The sequence below is a fragment of the Urocampus carinirostris genome, chromosome 8 (genome assembly GCF_059441175.1).
Source record: "Urocampus carinirostris isolate Australia breed hairy pipefish chromosome 8, RoL_Ucar_1.0, whole genome shotgun sequence".
Classification (NCBI taxonomy): Eukaryota; Metazoa; Chordata; class Actinopteri; order Syngnathiformes; family Syngnathidae; genus Urocampus; species Urocampus carinirostris.
Genome location: NC_142356.1, coordinates 20,904,696 through 20,927,185, shown reverse-complemented (window position 1 = coordinate 20,927,185; position 22,490 = coordinate 20,904,696). Strand labels below are relative to the sequence as shown.

Here is a 22,490-nt window from a genome sequence, read left to right as displayed (position 1 = left end):
ACACACAGACACACACATACTTCTCCTGGTTGTTCTCTCCTTTGGGATCATGAATTCACTACAGCCCCTTTAGTTATAATTTCCTTCTTTCTGAATTAATAATTAATGGATGTTTTCTGGCACTATGTTTTTGTTGACCTTAAATAGCAGTTGTGCAGTGAAAAATTTTACTAAATCATCTAATTTTAATCATTTGGATGCAGGAATGAAATATTAGTATGATCTTGATATCCTACCCTGTATATAGTTTTAATTGCACGTTTTTGGAGGATAAAAAGGGTTATGGTAATTTATGACCCCTAAAAACGTAATTTCTATTGCAGTACCATCCATTTTTACTTCTAAATCTTGATTTGCCATGCGATTACCAAAGAATATTACTTATTATTAATATATATATATATATATATATATATTATTCTGAAGTAACAATACTTTTACTTGAGTAAATGTTTTGGCTACGCTACACATCTCAACATTTAATTTACAGTAGATTTAATTTTAGATTTCCATGATGACAGGTGAGGCATATCCTCACCTGCCTCCCTTTACTGCACATCCTGAGGATTGTTTCCTGTTTCAGGTACCTGCGTGAGACCCGAGGTCGGCGTGCTCTTCTTCCTCATCTTTGGCCTCATCTTCACATCACTGTGACGGAATGACTGAACCATTACAAGGATTCAATTCAGAAATCGACCACTTACTCCAACTGAATCACTAAGTCTGCTACGAGAAGAGATGCAATTTGATTTGTTTTACCAATGTGTTTTTGTTTTTACTACCGTACATAGAATTTGTGCCATCCAAAGCTAAAGCTTTAAGGTTGAGTTACAAGAACTTCTGCTCAAACACTGAGTTGAAGGTTTAAAGCTGCTTTAACTGGAGTTAAGAATTAATTAAAGCTTTAACTGGAGTTAATTTATTAAAGCTTTAGCTCCAGTTAAAACAGTTTAATTAAACTGAGTTGAACCATTAAACCTACTGTAGTTCTTTAAAGATGAGTTAAAAGATTTAGAGCTGCTTAACTCTTGAGTTAAAGCTTTAACAGCGAGATAATACTTTGAAGCGTTAGCTGAAGAATTAAAGCAGCCGAGTTTAGCTTGAACTGCACTAATAATGTCTTTAATCTATGCCAACCATATGTACTTACATGCATAGCAATTGAATGCTATTCCGGTTGATCCAATTACTTTATATAATTACTTGTTGTCTTTAAGACCTGCCAATTATGAACGTGCTCAGATTTGAATGTTAACTCAGTTTGTGAGTATGGATGAGAGATACTTGTGCTGTGAAAGTTAAAGCTTTAACTCTCGAGTTAATCCGTAAGGCTGCTTCATCACTTGAGACCTGACTTTTTAGCTGCTTTAAGCTAGAGTTAGGGCAGACTTATAACTTTAACTCGGGTTAAAGCTTTGAGAGCATTAAAAGCTACACAACAAAGTTGTGATTGTGATTTTTGTGTTAACAAGTGCCTTAAATCTCGGTAAACACTGAAATGCAAAAAAAAGAATCCTTGAAGGTTTTAGAACATGTACTGGCTTTATAATTGTATCCATGTATTTTTTTGTGCCCACAGAATAACTTTTCGAAAGAAAGATTTGATATACACTGTTGAAATGGTATGGATTTGTTGAGTCTAAGAATGAGAATTCAAATCAATATTTAAAGAGGAAGACACACAAAACATCAAAGACCCCATACAATTTATTGTGTAAAAACAGTTCAACTGCGCAAAAAGAATTGCAGCACATCAATACCTGAATTTATAATACAAATTACAGTTAAGTGATTTGAAGTGTAAAAAAAAAACGCCTTTCAGTCACTGGGCACGTAAGGGAGATGAGTTGTTGGCACTGGAATATAAATTTTATATACAGTACTCGATTTGCCACCATCTAAGAAGTGCTATTTCTCATTAGATTAACTTTTGAAAAAGAAAAAAAAAAACACATAATAAATGTAGTGCAAATATGAGAAAACTGCTCACTGATAAAATATAGCAAGATCGCTTGTCACAAAATTAGAGGTGTTAAGAAAAATACAATAGGATACCCGCACAAAATGGGGTCTGTGAAATATACAAAAAGCACATTATAAAATTTGAATGTCTTTCCCTCATTTTTACCCTCAATTAATTTAATTCTCTCATCTCTGAAAGCACTAAACCGTCATTTAAGTTCATAGAGCTGCTTTGCAAACGTCCTTCAAAAATAAAATCACGGTATTATAGTAATTGGATGAGTTCAAATTGTGACGTCAACAAGTTCGTAACGCCGTTCATTCATTGTAGAAAATTCAATATAAAATACAAGACCCGGTTTAAGTTCCAAACAACATGGAAAGTTCGCACTATTTCGGTCTTAATTTGGTGTTTGTGTTCTACTTATGGGACTAATGGTAAATGGTCTGCATTTATATAGCGCTTTTCAAGTCAATGAAGACCTCCCAAAGCGCTTTACAATGTGCTTCACACTTACCCATTCAAACATACACACTCACACACCAATAGCGGCCATGCAAGAGAAGTACCCAAAATTTCGGACTTCAGAGCACACTAGATTAAAAGAACTCAACTTGTTTTTGTAAAAGCTGCACTGAATTGTAAGCCACATATCTAAACTGCCATGAAAAGGACATAATTCACATTAATTCCTTACATTAAAAAAAAAAAAAAAAAAAAAAAATCAGCGGGGAAATGTCTAGCACAGAAAAATAACACATTGTGATACAATCAAGACATTTTGGACTGTGTTCGCAACTGTAAATCAGCTATACCATAGCATTCGATATTAATAAAATTGCCGTTAACGTACACACAGAAGTGCGACAAAATCATTTACAGTAAATACTTGAAATCTATCTTACAAGTAGTGTCGACAGATTAAATATTTTAGTGTGGCAGCAGGTGACTACTTATCGGGTATATTTTTCCTATCAGGGCAAAAATTGTGACGTTATATTAGGCTGTGATCAGTCCGAAAACTGTCAGCCCAATAATTACTATTATTTCCGACTCTTACCGCTCCTTAGTCACGGGTGTCGGCATGTATGATTTTTTTTTTTATGTAGTAGTAGCAATACTTGGTTTCTATTCCATCACTTTATCAGTTGTGCACAGATGGGAGAGCTGAAGATCAGTCATATGGCACAGCAAGTGTACAAGCTGTTGTAATTGTACAGGGTTCTGAAACAAGTACGGTACATTAAGTTTTGTTTTGAGAATGTTTTCGTCGCACTCTGCAGGTATAAAAATGCCAATTTCATTCAGAACGACAGCTGTGGACAGTCTGCAAATGAGTGTCTTAATTGCGGCACTATGTGTTACTTTTCTGTACTAGACATTCCCGAAAATTATGCCAAGAAGGCGATTTTACTCCATAGGGAAGTGGGAATCTTGTTCATTAGGGTCACTAATTAGATAGGCCTTTTGGTTACCAAAAAGAGTCATAGTTACTCCCACCATTTACCCGCGCTTCATTGAATTTCTTCACTTTGACATTTAAAGGACTGGGCAGAAATCACATCACATCACTGACCGCCTGAAGACCTCACAATGCTTTATTTGAATAAAAACAGTCGGATTCATCTAGTCTACACCAGTTCTATGGTAGCTGGAAGACACAGGCTTGACAGACTTGCCTAAGACGCGTGACACTGCAGGATGGGGAGCACCACCATAAAGCCCCGCTAGAAGTATCTGCGGGAAGGGCTCTGCGCGTGATCGCGCCCAACACAAGCCACATTATATTAGAGGTCAACCGATTATCACGCGAGCCGATTATCAGCCAGATATTTGGGAATTTGACGGATATCGGTATCGGCATTTTTTTCTTCATTTGACTTGACTATTATTTAGGCTCTCGCTAAAGCAGCCGAGCTGTCTCTCTCCTACTCCTCCCTCTCCCTACCCACCCCGCACCTCCTGATTGGATAGGCAACCGTGGCAGAACCATTAAAGCAAAAGCTTTTCTCCAAACAGCAGCAAGTCCCGCCATTATGAGTGATTTCTAAAAATCCAAGAGAGCCACGTTCATGATACATTTGCTCTTATCAAGATGATAATTAGTACGTCAATCTGCCCGCACTTTTCAATTTGCAAGCTCCGTTGAAATTTCCGTTGATTTTTTGTTCTAGGTTAATTTAAGTCATGCAAGTTGTATTGAGATTTTAATGTATTGTAAAATAAAAAACTCAGGGATCTTTTTACGTCTTTATGCACCTTTATAAGGGTTGCTGTTAAGCATAGTACTATATCCTGTACTGTTCATTTTTGGTCCAAATGAATGATTAGTCATGTTATTTGTTTAGAAATTCTAATTTATTTACTCCAAAAGGTTTCAGAGAGCTATTACATTTGTATTTTAATTCAGAACAAATATTTGTTTCTTTTTCAATCATTTAAAATTTCTTACGCCAATTTTTGAGCTTTTAGAGTAAATGAATACCGGCTTCAAATATCGATTGTCAGCTTCCTTTTAATACTAATAATCGGTCTCAGCCGTAAAAAAAAAAACATATCGGTTGATCCCTACATAGTGATGTAAGCCAGAGTGTTTATATTTGTTCAGAATTTATGTTTGATCGTGATTTATTAATCGCGGGTCAGGTAACACCATTTAATTGTTGTTGTTTTTTTAAAAAAAAGCAAAAATCAAGACACTTATTTGGATGTGAGAAACAGTGATTTCTTTTTGGGGGTGGCCACATTTGCGTTATTTTGTAAAGTGAACCTAAAAAAAAAAAAACACACCAATGAATAGCTGCAGATAAATTGTCCGTGTCAGTTTATCCTTTTGCATCCAGTCTCCCTTGGCAACTATCAGGAGGCCAGCTAGATTCCCGCCTACAAGTCCGCTTTCCCGCTTCCTTCACCGCCACGCTCCCCTTCAAAGCCTTAAGCAACATTTTGAGCAACGTGTTTTGGTCCAGCAGTTTTTCCGAGGCCTCTGCCAGCTCCCTCAGTCTCCGTAAGGCCTCGTCCAGTTGCCGGTCTTTCTCTCGCCGTTGCTCCTCCAGTTCGTGCTGCTCCCGCCGCAGTTCTGCATTCTGTGCTTCCAGCCCGCGAGCGTTCGAGTTCAGCTTGCGGTTGTCGCGCCAGAGTTTTGCAAGCTGGCGGGAGAGCATTTCGCGGGCGCGGTGAAGCGTCCGTACTTCGCGCTGAAGGGCCTCCAACTCGACGCTCACCATGGTGTGGCCTCCGTCCGGAGCATCCGTCGGGGGCTTGCCCGGGTCTGAATGCTCCAGGACGAAACGCAGTAGGTTTGGAAGGGTGATGGGCAGATGGGCTGGAAATTTCACGCTCATCTGTTTACTTTAAACACAAACAAATGATTGTGAAAATGACAACTTAACATTAGAGCATGTTTCAGCCCTTTTGATCCGTCTCGTAATAAAGTATTTTAAGTCCGGTGAGTCCAAACTTTCCAGAAAGCAGGCCTAGTTTTACTAAGCTGAAAATGTGTGAGAGCTGACTATTCAACCTGACATTATTTGAACAGTCTTAAACAAATTCAAATTGATAAAGGTTTGCTGTGTTTGGCGATCAAAGTCGGGACCTCATTGTTCGGTTTTGTAGCATTTTTAATTGACCCGCTGGATCCCGTGAAAAGGCGCTGCTGAGCCGTTAAAACAGCTTCCAATTGCTTCACCTTTTCACAGCGTTCGTTTCCAGTTAGCTTTTTTTTGTCAGCGGGTTTCGTCTTGCAGTGCCTCTTGATAATATAGTTTTAGAAAAAAGCCACAATCTTGTTAAATTAGGCAGACGCAGAAATACTCCAATTTCCACTTGTCCCGCACAATCCACTTTCTTTGTCTCATTTATAGTCGGCATGTAGGAAACTTGGTGGGCTTAAATTTTCACAGAAGTCTAAGGGCAAGGTGGCCAAAGGGCTATTATCCTCTGGTGAAATGGCGTATTTTGGTACAAAACTTAATTTATACTGTGGTCACCATTACTGGCAAGCCGCATATTGATTTATGACCTTAGGCCGTCGGCCAGTAAATATGTGATCACGGACCGTAAGTGGCCCCCATGCCGGACTTTAGACATAAATGCTCTAGGTTATTTCTACCAAAAGTTATGTTTTTTTTCTTTTAAAACCTAAACCAAATGCTCTCTCTGGTCACTAGAGGGCAGTGTTGAGGTTGTATAGCATAGTGAGTTGGTTCAGGTTTAAAACTGGTTCTACTTCAGTTTTTTGCACATCGTAGGTGTTCCAATTAACCGCGATAAAACAACATACTACAGTATTCACTTTTCTTACTTGTATCGTGGGAAGAATAGAATGGCAGGAACACGATCCACCATGAACTCCCAGGGGAGGTCATTACGTGCAACATTCACCCTGCAAAAACAAACGAGGAAACTTTTTACCACTTACCATCCAACTAAAACTCCCACTGCGTTTTCCTACCTGGCGATGACGACGTTGCTGACGCGCTGCAGGAATCGGGCCAGCTGGATGAACACGTGGTTGAGGACGGAGCAGAAGCCGCACCACTGAGTGTAGTACAACAGCAAAACATCCTGCCATAGATATCAAAAGGACTCTGCTAAAAAACGATCAGAAGCCGAGAAAGACGCCATGACGGATGCGCCCGCCACCTTTTCTATGTGCATGACGAAAGGCAGGAAGGAAGACGTGGTCAGCTCCGTGATGAGCGCAGCAGGCTGCTGCTCTTTCCCGGGTTGATCCCAACTCGTGGTGTGGCGTTCTTGCCGATCCTCGCCCACTAAGTGTCTGCTCAGGAGACTGTAGGGGGAGCTGAAGTTCATAATGAAGGTCTCTGGAGTAAATGGACACAATCGCTGGAAGTCATTGGGGAAGAATGGACTGAAGAAAATTGGAATCGTTGGTTTTACATTTGAATGTTTATAAAACGGACCAAAAAAATAAAAACACAAAGGCGAAAAACCAAAAGAATCAGATAATCAAAGTAATAGATTTTTTTTAATACAGTCAGTTTTAATGTTATCCGTTTTAATTACATTTCTAAGTACAATATCCCTTTTTTTAAATCTAAAGTCAATTTAGACCACTTGTCTATTAAATAAGAAAATATAAACAATAATTGATAAAAAATGTTTCTATTTTGTACTTTAAGGGACATTGTGTATAACTTAGTGACCCATAGTAGTAAAAAAAAAACTATATTGATTTGTATACTGTCCTGTTGATTTGTATAAAAAAGTACATGAACTGTCATAAACATATTTTTTCAATAATTTATTTCACATAAGGTTTGCAAAAGGCTAGGCAAAAAATAAAAAAAATGTGTGTTCTTTGGTCTCTTTGAATATTTGTAGTTCGCAATCTTCCGTGTGCTTTTTAGCACTTGTTTTTGGCCACTGAACAATACAGCGAAATCTAGTGGTCAAATAGTACAGATTGTCCGTTTAAGTAAACTACCATTCTTATGTCGGGGGCATTGTGATTTGTGATTAAGGGCTATACAAATAAACATGGCTTGACTTGGCATTGCAAATCAATATAGCTTAAGTTTGGATTTTCCCTCCCCTTAGGTCAAGAGTTTGGATTTCATCCTTGACAGTACACTCTCCTTTTACTCTCATATAAATAAAATCAGCCAGTCTGCTTACTTTCACCTGCGCTCCATCAACTGTATTCACTGCTTCTTCACCCCCCAGACCTCCACCATCCTCGTCCATAGCCTTGTCACTTACCGCATTCACTATTGCAATTCCCCCGTCTACAGCAAACCCCAAAATTCTCTCTATAAACTTCAGCCGGTCCAGAACTCTGCTGTCTGCATTATCACCAAAACCCCCTCTTGCAACCACATCACCCCTGTCCTTTAACAACTCAACTGGCTTCTAATTAACCATAGAATCACTTACAAAATCTTTCTGTACACCTATGTGGCCACCAATAACATTGCCCCTCCCTACCTTTCCGATCTTCTTCACTTTTCATTGTACATTTCATACATTAACATTTGACTAACTAAAACATTTCGAGAATGCAGGAAATCTGAAAGAAAATGGCGCGCTACCAAGCTTGAAGTTTTCCATCAAATCTGGTGTGATAGTTTGTTGAAGTATAAAGCGGCCCTGGCCTCTGCAAAATCAGCCTACCTTTCGAAGGTGATTGCGTCACAAAAGAACAATCCCAAGGTCCTTTTCGACACTGTAGCACCACTAACAAGGCAACAGACTATCCCAGATAGCTCCACCCATTCTGCCCACGACATAAAGGTCTTCTTTACTAAGAAGATCCAAAGCATACAGGAAGAAATTGCTAAAGACAGTATTAATTCAACACATACTAAAGCACTCAAATCTCTAGATGCACGACATGGTGGCTGTCTAGGTATTTTGTCCCGTTTTAGTGAACTGTCACTCGATAATCTTAAACAGATGGTGAATACGGCCAAACCGACGACTTGCCAGTTCGACCCACTTCCAGGTTCACTTATTAAAGGTCTCTTTGGCGTTCTTGCACCTTCAGTTCTAAATATTTTAAACATATCACTCTCCTCAGGTGTAGTTCCAGCTGCTTTTAAGTCCGCCGTCATTAAACCCACACTGAAACGACCCAACCTAGATCCAGAAAACTTATGTAATTATAGACCTGTGTCAAACCTACCGTTTCTTTCTAAAATACTTGAAAAAGTAGTGGCACAGCAGCTGAATGATTTTATGTCCGAGAACAATCTCTTTGAATCAATGCAATCAGGATTCAGGGCTAACCACTCTACTGAGACAGCTCTGATTAAGGTAACCAATGATCTCCTACGGGCAATGGACTCGGGCGCATCATCACTTTTGCTGCTGCTGGACCTTAGTGCTGCATTTGACACAGTGGACCATATTATCTTGCTAGAACGGTTGGAAAAATGGATTGGTCTCTCAGGAAGCGTCCTATTATGGTTCAGATCCTACCTCTCAGATAGGACACACTGCGTTAAATATGGCGAATTGACATCTGAGCCATTTAGTGTTACTTGTGGTGTTCCGCAGGGTTCAGTGCTTGGCCCCCTTCTCTTCAGCATTTATATGCTTCCACTAGGTGATATTATTCGCAAGTATAATATCAGTTTCCATTGCTACGCAGATGACACTCAACTCTATCTCCCGATGGAGGAATCTGCCACACTAAACTGTGGAACTTTGGAGGCCTGCCTCACTGAGATAAAAGAGTGGATGTCACTCAATTTCCTGCGTCTTAACCCTGAAAAGACTGAAATGTTAGTTATTGGTCCATCAAAGTCCCGTGACTTACTCTCTAAAACCGCATTGAACTTGGACAATTGCCACATCACACAGAGTGACTCACTTAAAAATTTAGGTGTCATTTTCGACCCTGATCTGTCCTTTCAAACACATGTGAAGAAAATTACTAGAACCGCTTTCTTCCATCTCCATAACATTGCTAAAATTCGTCCTATACTTTCTCAGTCGGATGCGGAAATCATAATTCATGCGTTTGTTACCTCCCGTCTCGACTACTGTAATGCACTACTTTCCGATCTTCCGATGACCAGACTCAAGAGTCTTCAGCTGGTACAAAATGCTGCAGCGAGGCTTTTAACAAGGACAAAAAAGTACGATCACATCACCCCAATTTTGGCTAACCTGCATTGGCTCCCTGTTAGCCTAAGATGCGATTTTAAGGTTCTCCTACTACTATACAAAATCATACATGGACTTTCCCCCTCATATCTTTCAGATCTGATCTCCCCCTATGTCCCGGCCCGAAGCCTTCGTTCCGAGAGCGCCGGTCTCCTGGTGATCCCAAGAGCCAAGAAGTGTTCCGCTGGTTCGAGAGCGTGTTGTGGAATGCTCTTCCCCCTGAGATCCGATCTGCAACCTCGGTGGAAATGTTTAAATCTAGGCTTAAAACTCACTTCTACTCTATAGCATACGAGTAACCTAAACTTCTTATATGTAATAACTTGTGAAGCCCTTAGAGACTAATTGTGATTAAGGGCTATACAAATAAAAATGACTTGACTTGACTACAAAAGAGAGCTTAAACGTTATGCCAGACTGTGCCCGACAAACATTTGAAATTAAATTAATGCAGTCAGAAGTCTAGATGATTTCAAACTGTTGAGGATCGTTTTTTGTTACATATTTTACAGTAGACCCCTCAATGAATTTACTTCACAAAATGCACATTTGTTTTTTTACTGTTATACTTCTGCTAATGAGACCATTCTTGTTCTACAGATATAAAAAAAAGGTTGAGTTTAATTTATTATTTATTTTCCTGTCCTTCAATAATAGTTTTTCTTCACTGACCGAGCACTGTGCCTAATTGGTTTTTGATAGAACATTTTAATTGAATTTGTGTACAAGTCGGCAGTATGTTCAATAAAAGATGTATTTCTCATTTAACCTGTTTTTCTGGTGTATATTATCATATACCACATTATTAAATCAATTTCATGCTAAATTTAAGAAAAAATAATAATTATCAGATTAATCCACGAATCATTTCAACAGTCTTGTCAACCATTAAAGTAGTCACTAGTTGCAGAGCTAACCGTTTCTAGGCTTACCTAGGGACTCAGTAAGTGTGGCAGCAGGGCTGGGCTGCATCACATAATGGATTTCGTCGTTCAAGTTCACGATGGTCGCAAAGGAGCCGTAACCCTCAGCTTCCTTGTGGCGCGTTGAGGAAGAGTTTACATATTCCGGCGCCCCCAGCCTCACCGCTAGCGGCCAGTTGAGCTCCATGTCCAAAACGTAGAACCTCAGAGTCTTGTTTGTCTGACAGCGGAGCCCTTTGATGGTGTCCGGCGAGGACTCGACATCCAAAGAAGAAGAATTTTGCAAAGGGGACATTTCTTTGGTTTTTGAGCTGTCGTGAAGCTGTGTGTGGACTTTCCCACAACAGGCACTGTGTTGGCTCAGTGGGCTGTAGCTGAGCATGAAACTGCAACAGTTAAGGTGAAGGCAGCAATGCTTCAGACTTGTATTCGACGGGCAGCCCGCTGTTGATGCCGGGCACACTTCACATCGCGTTGTGGAGTTGTGGACGAGTACAGAGTGGCAGCAGGTCAACTGTTTGTTCAGAGTGTCGCAGGAGTAATAACGTAAAGCAACGTCTGCAACCTAGCACAGGAAAAACAAGGCTTACACAACAGAATGGTTCTCATGTAGAAATTGTGGAAAGATTCTGGGTGAATGTTGTACACAACGTCTCAGGAGTTCAAGGTGAATCGTTTTCCTGCTATTGTTTTGTTTTTTTAATACAACTATAAAATTACGTTAATCCCTAGTTTATTGTGGTTGATGGGGACCAGAACCCCCTGTGATTTTGGCAAAATCTGCAAAGCAGTGAACCTCTTTCAACCAATTTTTAACATGCACTCTGCAAGCCCCAGCTCTTAGCAATAGTCGCCAGGGGGTAATGGATTGCGGTCTCATGGTTGCTTTCAATTTTTTTGCATAAAGAACGAGAAAGAAAGCTGCTACGAATTTGAGGCGGTAAGATGGAAAAAATGCCACACTTTTGCTCTCTCGGCCATTACTCTCAGCAATAATCAAATGGGGATAATGGATCGTGGCACAACAAACCATTTAATTTACGTTGAACCAGAACACCATCCGGCCAGACAGAAAATCTTAAATGTGATGCAGTGAAATTGAATAGCTAGACTATATTAACAGAGGAATAAGAAAGTAGAGATGTGTTCTATGTAATTTGGGTCATATGTTTAAGGATTTCAATTCCACAAACACTTGTTAAAGTAATTAAACGAAAAATAAATGGAGTACAGTATTGTGGTTTATGGCAATTAAGGGTGTAGGTCTGAGGTTGGTGGACTCAAAAGCAATATTTCCTTTTAAGGATCCACATGTACACATAGAAATGCATTTAAAGTTCTGCCCATTCCTACTGCTCACCCAAATTACTGTTGGTGCTTTGCTGGGATTTTTGGGGTATTTATAGTTTTCTCTGTGGGTTTTCATTATAAAGTGTCTCAACAGTGAACATACACTGTTTAATAATCTTCCATATTAAGGATTCTTTAGCTATGGAAAGGCAAAACGGGGTTTGGTGATGTGACACTTCGACTGTAAACTACATTCATGACTGTGCCCTCTATATACTGGACCTAACCAAATACCAATACACCGTTGTTCTGGCTATACACGAGGTAAAATCGGAATTTAATGTATCAACACGGTAATTAATTTTGCAAATTCAATTTTATCTTCGAGCCAGATGTAGTCATGAAAAGAGACATATATAGCTTGCGAGTCTTAAGTTCCCAAACCCTTGCTCTAAAGTGAAACCTTTTTGGCAGCTTAAATTCTGGGCAGTGCACTCACCTGCTGCAAAATTCCACTGGACTCAGAGCTGAGTGGATTGTGTGGCAAGAAAAACAGCAGGGCAGCTCCTTTGGTCAGTTCCTGCTCAAGCAGCTGAGACTTGGTCCCCGGTGGCTGCAGCCACTTGAGGATGCTCTCGTGGTGCTCAAATACCCAGTTGCAAATGGCAAGAGACGTGAAGTTGCGCTCCCACCGAGGGAATATCTGACAAGACAAGTGATAACGTTATTTCAGGGTTACTTTTGTGCACATCATGATGCCTTCAAGTAAAGTAATAGCAGACCAGCATCGTACATATATGTCAACGACCAACAGTTAACAGGCAACTTAGAGATGAAACTAGTCATACGCACAAAAATTTTAATTGTAATGTTTTAGCATGTAAAATAATTTGTTGTCAAGTCATAGGGTGGTGAAAATGGTGCAATGAAGAGGCAAAAAACTATCTTATTCCACATTGTTGAGTGAAAACATTGTATGGCGGGGATGTCTACTGTACTTAATGTTGTGGCGTATTATGACAAATGTTTCCTCACGCACCAAAGAAGTGTTAAATCTTCTGTGGAGGTAAACGCTTTCATCCTCTGTGAGTGCAATTGCATCCGCCAACTCCCGGTTGGTGACCACTCCAAATCGAATCAAGCCCTGAAAATCTGCAAGAGTGAAGCAGACACTGAATATCCGGCAAAGAGCAACAAAGCTGCCACTCGAGATGATGGTTCTCTTTACCTCTTTTTAGGGCCTGCAGGGCGGAGGCAAGGAACGTTATGTATCCAGGTGGCTGAGGAGAAGAGTTGAACTGGAAAAAGCCCACCACTCTAGGCTTGGAAGCAGACACAAAATTGAAAATATTGTCCACAAAGGTATGATGACGATGATGTCACCAATACCTCATGACAGGAAAGGAAATTCATGAGCGTGTCTCTTGACGGGAGGTACGTGAGAGGTGTTATAACTCTGAGTATGAAGTTTTCAACGTAGTCAGCCACTAAAGGACCATTGTACTCAATAGGACCAAACCTAACAAGAAAATGTAAAATCATAATCACATTTACATCATTCACTTCCACTGATGGCTAGAAATGTCAGTCAGAAATGCATGAAGTGACATTCCTTACCGTCTATAAAAAAGTTGAATGATAGGATATTTGTAGAAGTGGTTGCGCTTCCTGCACGTGCCTTTACTCCACCAGCAGTTTATGGCTACAAACCGGACCTGTGTGTCAAAAAATAAACAATAGTTGGCGCTTTAAAGCCCAGCGCATACCTAGCGCCAACCGCGTGCGACGCCACAGGCGATCATTTTGCTTCTCGCGTCAGGTGTACGCAGGCACTTTTTGGAGAAAAAATCCGCAACTCCAATGGCGCGGAGTAATAAACATGTTTGTTGATTTTGGTGCTCATTTGCCAAACTTTTCAAGCGTGCAGGCTAGCAGGGAAAACCAGGACTTCACATGCACGCTCTAAATACGAAACACCGCTGTGAGGTCTTTACCTTTATTTTCGAGAAAGTGAATGGTCTGTTGAAGAGATTGGGATTCCGACTCTTTTTAGAGTCTTGATATGGAGGAACAGCTCTTTAGGTTGTTTAATCTAGAAATGACCATTTATTATGTATTATCAGTGTCTGAAATAACGTCTGCCCGGACGCCCGGGGCGTGCATCATTTACATCGGGCGTACAACTTGCACAATGTCTCTGCCCAGGTGGCCGACAACCTTCACAAGAAAAAAAAAAAAAAAAAAAAAAAATCGTTTTTATTTTTTTCAATCAAACGTTTGCTTTATTTCGATTTAGAAATCTTTGTTCAATTTGGAAATTCCGGAATTTTGCTTCTTTTCGCAATTTGCATACACTGCAGCCAATCAGAAGCCTGCATCGAATAACTTTGTGCTTCCGGACTTTCCCTAGCCTCATAAGGTTGTACATTTGCGCATCATTTTCCAAAGTAGACACACAGAGAACACAAGAAAAACAGATAAGTGGTTAGGAATCAAGCGAAAACCTCAGCCCCAGAAAAATTCGAAAGAATCTAACAAAATTTATGACGCTACAAAACGTAATCGTACATTAAAAGCATTGTGGAAAGGAGTTCACATGGCTTGTACCAGACGACGCAACACAAACATTGCATGAATGAAGAGTAAATACAGGTCCATACTGATGGCAGATGGAAAACAGCGATGTCATATACATGCAATTAATGTTAAAAGTAAATTTATAACAAACTTAATTTTAAAGTGTCGTTCTGTTTTATATTCTGATTATCAATCCTTAATACATTGCAACAATACAATGTTTTTTTTTTGCGAATAGTCATCTTATTGTGTTTCAAGTTGTGAAAAATGGGGCAGGCAACTTTATGGCTGGGCAGGCAACTTTTCAGTTATCTGCCCTGCTGTCCGGTAACTTTTTGTCATGAGTTTCAGACACTGCTGTTATTATGAATGACTTAAAAAGGGGGAAATAAAGCAAAAGTAATCCTAAAATGATAACACTGAAAAACACAGGAAAATCAAAACATTTATAGTTCAACAAAGAAAAAGATGAAATGGATAACAATTTTAACTTTTTTGATAATCACTAAATTTATAGTCAAGAGCGCAGAATACCTAAAAATGCGTTTTGACCAATCATAAAAGAAAATAGCGTCTCGTTACCAGCTGCCGTCATTCACTTCCAAATGTCAGCGCATACATTTTGTTAACAAACGTTATAAGTCGGTTGACAACAGCACCATCAAATATAGGGCTTACATTTTCTTGCGACGCAGCCCTCATTTGTCTTTTCTTTCAGCACATTAGTAAAAACTGCATTCGTAATTGCCATCTTACAATATGTTAGTCACCATTGTTAACGGTAACATGATTCCAAAATCCGCGACGTAAACCACTTGGGGGGGAGAGAAAACATCATCAGGTGTGCACGGGGCTTAAGTCCTTAAAAAAATTTAATTTTAAGGAGGTGACAACTTGTCCTGATTATACATTTGACCTGGGACTGTTCTAAAAAATTGCTCCCCAGTCATTTAACACTAACTAAAACTGTCAAACGTCAAAATGAATGAAATCAATCAAAACATTTATGTATCCAAAGTCAACATAGCACATCTTTTTAATGAATCAAATATTATGTATTTTGTTCAAAAATTAAATAAACATACATTTTCTATTTGAAAAACTTGAAAAAAATGAGGTATGTTTTTGTTGAAACATGCCTGAAATAAAAAAAATGAATGTTTGTCGCAATATGCCTAAAAGGTTAAAATTAAAACAACATCCACATAGATGGGTATTTCTTGCAACATGCCTTAAAATAAAAAAGACTAATGTTTGTGCAAGGGCATAGGTTTTGTCTTCGCATTGTTGGGGACACAGCGCATTTTTTAAGCGATCGCATGATTTTGGTGGGGACAAAACAATAAAAAGAAGCCCTTGTGCTTGTCAATATGCCTAAAACAAACATAAAAAACAAAGGATGTTTGTTGCAACAAGCATAAACGTATAATTAAAATAAGAAACACTACGTTTGTAGCAATAAGCCTGAAAAGAAAAATAATAATAAATGAAGACTGCTGCAAAATGCCAGACAAAAAAAGGAAGATGATTATAGCAACCTCCCTTAGAAGAAAATATTGTAGTTGGGTTTTAACACACAATATGTTTTAAATAAATTGCACTCCGCAACCCTACTGAGGATAAGCGGTGCAGATAATGGAGGGATAAACTGCAACAACAAATGTAAAAAAAGAGAAATGCAGAGGGGAAAAAAAAACTGCATTGGGGGCGGGCCCTCAAGATTTTTCCGTGCTCACCTTATAGGTTAACCTTGATCCTGCCCGGTTGAAGCTGTCTCTTGATATGTCCTATGCTTATACAGATAAAGAACTACCATAAAGGACTATAAGCCGCTCCTTTTTTCCCAAATGTTCAGCCCTGCGGCTTATCTCAGTAGCCTAGATGGTAAGGCGCCCGCTTTGAGACTGGGAGGTCGGTGGTTCGCGCCCCGGCCGAGTCATTCCTAAGACTTAAAAAGTGGTCGGCGGCGCCCTCTGTTGGCTGCGGCTGCATCGGCTCGCTACAACGGGTCAGGTGCAATCGACATTTCGTTCTGTGTACATTGTTACACAGAATGACAATACAAGGAAATTATTATTATTATTATTATACAGTGAAGCGGCTTATTTAAGTAATTTTTCTAACCAACACCAGCGGCACTCGAGTACAAAAGGTAAAATTTAGACCGGTGAAATTGTGCGCCGAGGTAAACTGCATCCTCTTGGATTATGATCGAATTGTCCGTATGACAGTTTCAATTGTGATCTTGAAGACGTCAATAATGACGAGGTCGGCTTGCCGCGAATTTCATAATTGCGGCATGGCTTTATTTAACAGCTACGCTTAGAGTCCTGCGAGCGTGTTAGGAGTAGCGTGCTTTCACAGGCACGGTTTGGGATGAAAGTTATATTATTATTATTAAAGCTATGAAAACTCTCTCGGTGTACCGTCTTTCTTTGTAAATATGTGTAACCATGTATAATATGTATTTGCAACTGTATATTTTTGTCTTGTATTTATTTGTATTTATTTTGGACACTTATTCTGATAAGTCTTGCACTGACCAATTAAAAAGAAGGGGCGTAACAGACGCGGGGCATTATGGGAAGTAGGGACCAGTAAAGGTGAGTGTTTGTGGACACGGCAGACAAAGGTGCATATACATTTTTCCCACCCTTACCTTTGGAAATATACACTTTTTTTTCCTTGGATTACTTTCAACGGGTACCCGGACTTTTCAGGTCTGCATCAAATGATAACCACCGGTATCATTTTCCGTTCAATTAGCCAGATGTGGGACTCCAACTGTTACAGTATGTGTAGGTCAGGTCAGAACCTTGAATCAGACCTTTTGCTGAAAGCAAGTTTCTCAGCCTCTTGGCATAGAGGTGTAATATGATGAAAAAGAATAGTGGATAAGTGGCAGAGAAGCAAAATATCTAAATAGGTTATCCCCATTAAAATTGATCAGTTAAAAAGATTTCTATTATTAATGTAGGTGCATGCGGCTAATATACCAGTATGGCTTGTGTATGTAATAAATCTGTTTTCCTCCCGAAATGTGGGGGGTGCGGCTTATAATCAGGTGCGCCTTATAGTCCGGAATTTACGGTAAATGATAAGTTAAAGATGCAAGTTAATAGATCCCTTAACCACTCGGGTCGTTCGGGCCCTATTTCCTGTGGCATGTCTTAGGCAAGAACAGCCTGGTGGCGCCCATTTCTCTCCAAGTCTGACAACTAACATGTTAATACCAAGATAGTCAGTTGTTGTTTTACCGATAGCAGGTAGTTGCCTTGCATGGCTGACGCTGCTATCGGTTAGATAGTGTGTAAAAGGGAAAAGTGTGAAGCACAAGCGCTTTGGGAGGTCTTCAATGACTTGAAAAGCGCTAAATAAATGCAGACCATTACATTACATTTTGGAATAAGCCTGAAAATATAAAAATACATTTTAAAAAAACTAAAGTGATTTCCGTTGCAACAAGATTCTGAAAAAAAGATGAATGTTGGTTGAAACGTGGCCTTAATTATTTTTAAATGGACAGTGTAATATTTAGTGACTCCTAGTGGTTAAAAAAAACCTTTAAAATCATAAAACATTATGATTTGAATACTATGCAAAAATACCTGAACTAACATCTCTATGGTTATTGGGTTGAGAAATTTGTATTCCTTTCACAGAGTGGAATTCCTACTTGAGGTCGCCGCGATGTTTTTCTGGCAACTTGCTGCTACGCTGTCCTCTGGGACACTAGTTTTTGTTTGCATTAGACACTACACTGCCATCTAGTGATCAAATATTAATCACTGGGGCTTAAAAGAAACTAGAATAAAAAGTAGTTGCCAAATGCCTGGAAAGAAAGAAAAATGAACAAGAGATGTAATGAAAAATTACATAAAAAAAAAACAACTACAAAAATTTTGGGGAGGAAACAACAACAAAAAAGAAGGATATTTGTTGCAACTTACCTAAAAAGTAAAAAAAAAAAGGTTTTCCTCATAGGTATTATGCCATCTGAATCTCATATCAATGATGTAAGAAACCCAGGACGCGTTTTTCTGGTCGTAGACGTGATGTTCGGTTGAGCATTGTCTTTTTACGTGGTGCTTTGTTTTTCTTGGTACCTGTTTGGCCAATTTCTTTGCCACCAGTTGGACTTCCTGTCTGGCAGCCATAGAGTGGGCACACCATGGTGCATAGAAGAAGACTAAAGACACATCGGCTGCATTCTTTACACGCTCCACCTGGTGGGGAAAAAGGGTGTCACATCTAAAAGCCTTTAATACTTTGCTCTTAAAGAGACACAGTGTAATATTTAGTAACTCATAATGGTACAAGAACACCCTCATTCGGTAGAAAATCATTGATTTTTATAATAGGCAAAAATGCATGACCTATCATACCAATATTTATTTTTATAAATATTTTTAGGTCGAGAAATTTGTATTTCTTTTACAAAGCGGAATCCCTACCTGGTAGTCGCTGTCATGTATGTTTGGCATCTTGCTGCTATGCTGTGCTCATTTGGCAATGGTTTTTGTTCCCATTAGAAACTACAGTGCCATCCAGTGGTCAAATTTTACACAATCTGCTTTTAAAATACCAATCAAGAGGTAGAGTTTTCATTGCAAACAAATAAAATCTATATATCGGATTGTTCTAAGCCTGTAGGGACGACCTACCACGGGTGGGGCTCAAGGAATCATTTGGTTAAGTTACAATGTTATCTTACATTATCAAGCTGTCCCAGGAAGACGTCCATCACTGGTGATTCTGGGGAGAAGAAGCGTTGTGGCGGTCGAGCTTCTGCCACCACGTCCTTTGCACGACTGCAAAGTAAAGTCAATTCTGAATTTTCATCAAGCATTGGCTGCGTCCTTCAGCCGTGACTCCACCTGACCAGCTCAAGTCACGTCACAATCAAATTTCCTTTTTACATAAAACAAGGATATTTTTGTATATTTAATCATATACACGTATACTAAAGTACTTACTATATATAATTTTTAAAATCAAAATTCATTTATAAAACACTTTTCTGCCATTAACCTGAAACTCAAAGTGATGACTTAAAGCATTCAGTATACATTAAGAAAATTATTTTCCCCACATTACAACCTGGAACACCAAATGCACAGACACACACAATGGTTAAAATAAAAACAAAAAAAAAATGATATAAATAAATAAATAAAATAAATACAATTAGGCCCTGCAACTGACTGGCAACCAGTTCAGGGTGTCCTCTGCCCACTGCCCGAAGGTAGCTGGGATGGGTTCCAGCACCCCCGCAAGCCTACTGAGGATAAGCGGTGCAGATAATGGATGGATAATATATAATCACTGCAAGGGCTACTAACATGCGCAATTGAAGTTAGAACACTAAGCAATAGTAGGCTTTGATTCTCGCCTGAATTGTTTTTGTTATGACATGCAAGATGAATGGAGCATGGGCATCTTGGCTGGAAAACAGCAGGGACAAATGCATAAAGCCTTACCAATCCCAGGTCAAATTTTATCACAATTTGAACAATTTAACGATTCAGGTTACAAAGTACCTGAACAGGAAAATATTGCCTCTAATTACCAAAGCGTTTCAGGATACAATGTTAGCAAAACTCTATGAAGTCTGAGAATTTTTGGAAAGGAATCACACGGGAAAAGTGTTGACAAGTCAGGCCATTGCTACGTCTGCCTTGTGCATCTCCGACGGATTGTTAAGAGCCGGCAAAAGCAGACATCATTGGATCAGTCTTTCAACCCGAGGCAAAAAGGTAAATAAATTAAAACTTTTATCATTTCCTTTATTCTTTGTTTGTTTTACATTACGTGTCTCTCGTTTTATGTATTTTTTACATGTTCTGATGCTCTTATATGATCTATCAAAAAAATATATACTGTACTTTTGCGTGGCTGGAAACACAATCACATTTACATTCAAAAGGAGTGTCTACTTACGAAGTTTTTAGGTTACTTTAGCTACTCCCAAAACAAATTAAATTTGTAAGTAGAGGTACCAGTGTATCAGTATTGTCACACGATGCTGCCCATCACTGCCGAGGTCTGGCTCATCTCTAAAGAACGGCAAGACGCTTTTCAACCAAAAACCAATGGTAACTAGATGATGAAGCTGATGTATTGTACTGATTTGGATCAGGAGGTTTCTCCTGCTACTGGTAAGCATGAAAACCAATACTTTTTCATGTGGGCGAGCAAATCCATACCTAATAAAAAAAAAAAAACAATGGATAGGTATGGGCATTGACAGGATGTACCTGCCCAAGAAACGCCACAGGATGTGGTGCCCTGACGGTCGAGGGATCCGTGAACATGAATGAAAATCATTTGCATGAAATTTACATAGTATTTGTACTACTAACGATATAGTGTTTTGCTATTTTATCATTCCCGGGTACCGTAGGTTCTGAACATATCAGCTAATCACCATAAAGTATTATTTCCCCTATCCATTGCTAAAATTTGCCCTATGCCGTCTCAGTGGGATGCGGAGATTATAATTCATGCGTTTGTTACCTCCAGTCTCGATTACTGTAATGCACTACTCTCCGGTCTCCCGAAGTCCAAAATCAAAAGCCTTCAGCTGGTACAAAATGCTCCAGCGAAGATTTTAACTAAGACAAGAAACTTTGATCACATTACGCCGATTTTAGCTAACCTGCATTGGCTCCCTGTTAGCTTAAGATGTGATTTTAAGGTTCTGTTGATAGTAAACAAAATCATGTATGGACTTGCTCCCTCATATCTTTCAGATTTAATTCCCCCCTATGTGCTAGTCCGGAGCCTTCGCTCTGAAAATGATGGTCTACGAGTGATCCCAAGAGCCAAGAAGTAAATGGTAAATGGTCTGCATTTATATAGCGCTTTTCAAGTCAATGAAGACTTCCCAAAGTGATTTACCCATTCACACACACTCACAAACCAATAGCGGCCGTGCAGCCATGCAAGGCGCCAACCTGCTTATTGGGGGCATTCGGGATTCAGGGTCTTGCCCAAGGACAAACTATATATAAGAAGAGATCTTCAGGTTCGAGGGTTCTCCATTCGGGCCACAGTGCTGTGGAATGCCTTCCTCCTAAGATTCGATCTACAACCTCAGTGGAAATGTTTAAATCCAAGTTTAAAACACACGTATATAACATATGAATAAGCTATAATTTATGTTGACAATATATCCGTGTTATTTGCCCTCATGTAGGTTTTAGATCAGGGGATGGTGTCATAATAGTCTGTAGTTTGTGCAGCCCTTTGAGACTCTTTATGATTAAGGGCTGTTGACTGTTATTTCACTTTATTATGCCTACCTCAAAAGGGAATCATGTCTTGATTTATTGTAGCATTAAACCAGGTTACAACATGTTTTGTCAAGGGATTTATCCTTTCTGTGTATATTTTTGGAAAAGTGTTCTATCATAAGGGAGTATCTTCACTTGTAAACCAAGGCACCGTAATAATTGGATGAGAAGTTAAACAACAAAGAGAGAAGTTCTTAGCTAAATAAGTTACAGGAATTCTCATTTAAAGTTGATAGCGTTGAGCAGAGCTGTCCCTGCGTACCTGCATGTGAACTTGACGGCAAGTAAGAACAGAACTCCGAGCACGATGGCCCCGCAGAGGAGAGCCGGTCTCCGGGCCATCAGACTCAGCACCTGCCGGAGAAGCAAACGCGCGCGACGCAGCATTACAGCCCGTCGGCGGCCCCTCCTCGTCCCATGTCGTGTTATACGTCGTGGTGACGCGGCGAGTCCATTTTTTTTACCGACGTCGGTTCTTCTTGTAGCTAAATTGAAGCGGACAAGTACGTGGACGGCGTAAAAGCTTCTCAAACACTGCCTGACCAACCCATCTTCCACACGTAGCGTTTTCACTTCCGCAACATTGACGTTAGGGACAGTTGAGCAAAAGCATCACGGAAGTAAAACTCTACAGCTACGTCAAGAAAATTGATTTTAACAAGTGAATTGTGCTGAAAAAGTCTGCAAAAAGTAATCAGTTATCCAAGTACTATAGACATGAACCATACAAACACAAAATTTGCTGTCGTAAGATGTGCGTGTTCATTATTTTTAACAGACGGTCTCTGCGTATAGTGACGTCAGTGGTTT

At 39.6% G+C, this 22,490-nt stretch overlaps 2 protein-coding genes across 2 annotated transcripts in view; one reads left to right on the top strand and one right to left on the bottom strand.

Moving 5' to 3' along the window:
* LOC148361209 (uncharacterized) overlaps window positions 1-1,443 on the top strand; it is an 87,192-nt gene extending 85,749 nt beyond the window's left edge. Inside the window, exon 76 of the mRNA XM_088341944.1 lies at window positions 584-1,443. Within this exon, the coding sequence (XP_088198070.1) occupies window positions 584-654 (71 nt within the window). The 3' untranslated portion in view covers window positions 655-1,443. The remainder of the gene's footprint in view (window positions 1-583) is intronic.
* A 2,092-nt stretch (window positions 1,444-3,535) lies between these two features.
* txndc11 (thioredoxin domain containing 11) lies at window positions 3,536-22,417 on the bottom strand. Its single transcript, XM_088341945.1, has 13 exons — window positions 21,943-22,417; window positions 19,100-19,196; window positions 18,492-18,611; window positions 13,426-13,523; window positions 13,198-13,327; window positions 13,037-13,130; window positions 12,848-12,960; window positions 12,308-12,511; window positions 10,528-11,083; window positions 6,608-6,789; window positions 6,417-6,529; window positions 6,267-6,347; window positions 3,536-5,314 (listed from the first exon to the last, which is right to left on the bottom strand). The coding sequence occupies exons 1-13, from the start codon at window positions 22,065-22,067 to the stop codon at window positions 4,789-4,791; spliced, it is 2,439 nt and encodes an 812-aa protein (XP_088198071.1). The 5' UTR covers window positions 22,068-22,417; the 3' UTR covers window positions 3,536-4,788.
* Window positions 22,418-22,490: the final 73 nt, after the last annotated feature.